Here is a 4,304-nt window from a genome sequence, read left to right on the forward strand (position 1 = left end):
AAATTTAGCAAGAGAGTCTATGATGTGCCCAATCGACACCCTGTCGCCCCTCAAGAAAATGAGTACATCATCAGCAAAGAACAAGTGTGTGAGCTTGAGTTCTTTGCACTTCCAATGATACTGAAAACCAGTTGGAACCTGATTGAGAATAGAAGAGAACACATTCATTGCGAGGGTGAAGAGGTAAGGCGAGATGGGGTCACCCTGTCTAAGCCCCTTTGCACCCTTGAAGAACCCCACACTGGCCCCATTAAGCTTGACAGAGAAGCAAGTGGTGCAAACACATCCTTTTATCCAGGTAATGAATCTGGATGGGAAGTTCATATAATGAAGGCAGTCCAGCAAAAAATCCCAATTAATTGAATCGAAAGCCTTGTTGAGGTCGAGTTTTAAGGCACATTTTGGGAGTCCAGTTTCTCGACCATACCCCCTAAAGAGCTCCTGGGCAAGAAGAATGTTATCACTAATCTGGCGACCAGGGACGAAAGCAGATTGTGCCTTATCAATTATTCCAGGCATAACACACTTGAGTCTACAAGCAATAATCTTCGAGATGCACTTATAGATAGTAGAACATAGAGCAATCGGACGAAAGTCTTTCATACAGGTGGGCGACCGAGTTTTAGGAACCAGTGCAATAAGAGTAGAATTCACCCCAAGGTGCATGGGGTCACCCTCAAAAAAACTCCGGACCGCTTTGCAAAAGTCGCGACCAAAGATTGACCAAGTCGCAAGAAAGAACTCACGATTAAACCCATCAGGACCCGGTGCCTTGCCAGGTTTAAGCGACTTAAGAGTTTGGAGGATCAAGTCATCCGTAACAGGAGCAACAAGTGCTTCATGAGTGTCCAAGGGGAGAAGAGGGCAAGATAAGTTCTCCCAATCCAAAGCAACTCGTTCCCCAGCAGAACCAAGATGACCTTGGAAATGATTAACAGCCACACTCGCTACAGCATCGTGACCATGGACAAGGTCACCATTCTGATTGAGAATTGAAAGGATCTTGTTGGTATTCCAGTTGGTACGAGTTTGGCCAAAGAAGAACTTGGTATTCGAGTCTCCCAATTTCAACCATTTACATCTAGACTTTTGTTTGTAGAGCTCCTCCTCATGATCAAGAGCAGTGTTGAGGGCAGAGATGGCAGAGTCCTCAGCATGCAACAGAGATGTATTTCCCCTATCAAGGGTCACAGAATTTTGAACGAAGGCAAGGGGTGTGCGGCACTGCTGGACAACAGAACGAACATCCCCATGCTCCCTATTCAAAATCACCAGATTAGCTCGAACAAGTTTAAGTTTTCTCCAAAAAACAGCAAGCGGATCCCATAAAGCAGAGTGTCCCAAGCCCTGGCCACGCAATCAAGAAAACCATCAAGGCTGATCATATAGTTAAAAAACTGGAAAATCTTGTGAACCCTGCGCACAGAATCACAGACAGTGATGACTAGAGCATGATGATCCATAATGCCTCTATTATGGACTACCACTTGACTCGAGGCGAAGTTCAGAAGCCAAGAGTCATTAACAAGGACCCTGTCTAATCTTTTCAACACCAAGTCATTCTCCCTTCTGTTTGTCCAGGTAAAAGTATCCCCAATGGTTCGAAGACAAGTGAGACCAGCATCAGCCACACAGTCTTTAAAAGCTTGCATCTCGGGTGTCCAGTGCTCACGACCCCCAGAATTTCAGAAATGCTCAACACAGTATTAAAATCCCCAGCCAGGCACCAGGATTCACCCACAGAATAAGAGGAAATAAAATTCCACCGAGGTACACGATCACATCCATCATTAAAAGCATAGATAAACGAAATGACAAAGCTAGAATTGTTCTCTTTAAATAACGCACGACAAGTAACATGTTGAGGGCTGGAGTTTAGAACAGAAACAGTCCAAATAGCAGCATCCCAACCAATAATAATACGACCATTATAATGATCAGCATGCTTAGAAACCCAAGACAAGTTTCGTTTAATTCTATTTACAACCTTGGACATATTTTGAACTTTAACTTTAGTTTCCATAAAACCAACAAAGCTAAGATGATTAGAATCAACAAAATGAAGGGCCTCTTTTTGATGAGACCGCTTATTAAGACCCCTTACATTCCAAGTGGCACAATTCATTAAGAAAGGTTTAAGATAGTCACCTTACCCCGTGACCGTAGGCTTCTTTTGTTTTCAATATGAGTGAAACCATCTTCATCAACATTCTTTCCTCTCTTGCTTGGAGAGGCCAAAGATGGAGACACTTGGGGAGATTCAGTAAAAAAGGGTCCATTTTGACCCTTACCTTTGCTCTTCTTTCTCTTGTTCTTGGAGGATTCAGAAACAGTGGCTTGAGGACAGATTGGAGGTGTGTTAGAAGCTGGCAAGGCACAAACAACCTCAATGAACCCCTGATCAACTTCCATCTCAACTGGAGCATCACCAGAGCATCCCAAGGGCGCAACAGGCGCATCTTGGAGCTCAACATCACTAGAGCGCACTACGGGCGCATCTGGCGCATTAACAGGCGCATCAACCACAGACGCATTAGCAGGGCATTCCACGGGCACTTCAGGGACACTATGGGGCATAGTATTCCCTTCATTGGATTAACAGAGACAGGCTCAGAATCAGTTCCAACAACCTCAGTTTCAGCTAAGGACACAATTTCTCCTTCTTCAAGAACAGAAAACTTGTTAGAGGTGCCAACAACATCAGGGTTGGGGGTGGTTGGGTTGGTGACAGGTTGAACAGGGGTGGGGTTCACAGTAGGATCATTCTCCACAGGACAACCCATAAACTCAGCTTTTTCTTTCCCTTTCTTTACTGGAGCCTTTTCCTTGGTGGGGGGCTTCACATAGGAGGGGTTCTTTTCACATCTTGAGTCAAAATGCCCAAAAGCTTTACAGTAGGAACAAGACTGTGGGACCGAACTATAGTCGATGCCCACCCTAACTTTGACCACTTCACCCGTATCCTCATCAATAACAGGGACCCAAACTGCCTTTGGATAGGAACAATCATAAGTGATTTCTACAAGAACCCCAGCATACTTCATAGGATTCAGTGTGGCAGTTTGCTTATCAAGACTAACTGGGACTCCCACAGCACTAGCAATGTGCTTGAGACCCTCCCTTGTCCAATAAGAGTGTGGAACATCAACAAGTTTCACCCAAGTGGAGACTTTTTTAATCACATTTTTCTGAAAATTTGCTCCATCAGTCCAAGGTGCAAGGTATAGGCGTTTACCCCCAATTTGGACAGAGTTAAGAGCCAAGACCTTCTTCATATCCTCCACAGCATCAACCGAAAGGTGTAGTATCCTTTTGAGTTGTAGTAAACATTTTTGAGACCACTGTTGGTCCATAGCTTCAAAGCCTGCTCTTTAACATATTTAAATTGTAAACTAGCCCCAACAAAGTGACCAATGCAGCTAGAAGACCATTGTTTTCGAGCCTCAACTAGAAATGAGTGTGGCAACTCAAGATTGGCCGTACCGTCCCCTTTAAAGAAATCTTCCTAGGAGCATCTTTAAACCCATCATCAAACTGCTCAGCATTAGCTCCATTATTAACAATCTTAGACCAAGTAAGTCTAGGAATACTCGAGTCCTCACAACTGGTGGACTCAGAATTAGGTAGATTCGAAGAACCCCATTTTAAACCTCAAAACTATTTTTTAAAGACTCCAACGAGCTAGACTTAACAAACCCCAAATCATCAACATTTCTAGCATATTTAGAAGACTGAAATTTGACAAAATCATTCATAGATAGGCCATTATTCTCAAGAAATGTGTAACGACCACGAAATTCAAGTACGGATGATTATCATTTTATAACTTATTAAGTTATGCAAACTATTTTATTTTTTTCTCTATTTATTGGTATATGTAGTTATTCGAAAGTTGTGCGAGACCTTATTATTTATTATAGCCAGGCACGGGTAATGATTAAAAAAAAATTGAGCGTATAAAGATATATTTAGAATTATTGAGAATCCCAATATTAATATCAATTAGCATAATGATTACTATAGCAAAAAAAAATACGAAATAGAAATTTCAGTTAATTCTATTTTATTATTATTATTATTTTTTTCTATTTATTTACAAGGACCAAGATAATAAACACTCACAAGTTATATGTCCTTGTTAGCAAATTATACTCTATAAAAAGTCAAAGAAAAACTAGTTTGCAACAGAAAAGAATTGATAACTCAAGTTAGGAGAGAAATAGGAGAGAGAAGCTTTTAGAAGAGGAGAAAAACAAGGAAATTGGCAGGGGAAGATTGCTATGAAAGGCAGTTAACAAAGAAAT

At 41.7% G+C, this 4,304-nt stretch overlaps 1 protein-coding gene across 1 annotated transcript; it reads right to left on the reverse strand.

Annotated features, from left to right (window-relative positions):
- Positions 1-2,486: 2,486 nt before the first annotated feature.
- Positions 2,487-3,353, reverse strand: LOC135149468 (uncharacterized). Its single transcript, XM_064085190.1, has one exon. The coding sequence runs from the start codon at positions 3,351-3,353 to the stop codon at positions 2,487-2,489; it is 867 nt and encodes a 288-aa protein (XP_063941260.1).
- Between the last annotated feature and the right edge of the window lie 951 nt (positions 3,354-4,304).

Source organism: Daucus carota, chromosome 9 (assembly GCF_001625215.2).
Source record: "Daucus carota subsp. sativus chromosome 9, DH1 v3.0, whole genome shotgun sequence".
NCBI classification, from domain to species: domain Eukaryota; kingdom Viridiplantae; phylum Streptophyta; class Magnoliopsida; order Apiales; family Apiaceae; genus Daucus; species Daucus carota.

Bases quoted from the DNA above. Each gene is read 5' to 3' on its own strand.
- LOC135149468 (XM_064085190.1), bottom strand. From the start codon at position 3,353: ATGGACCAACAGTGGTCTCAAAAATGTTTACTACAACTCAAAAGGATA.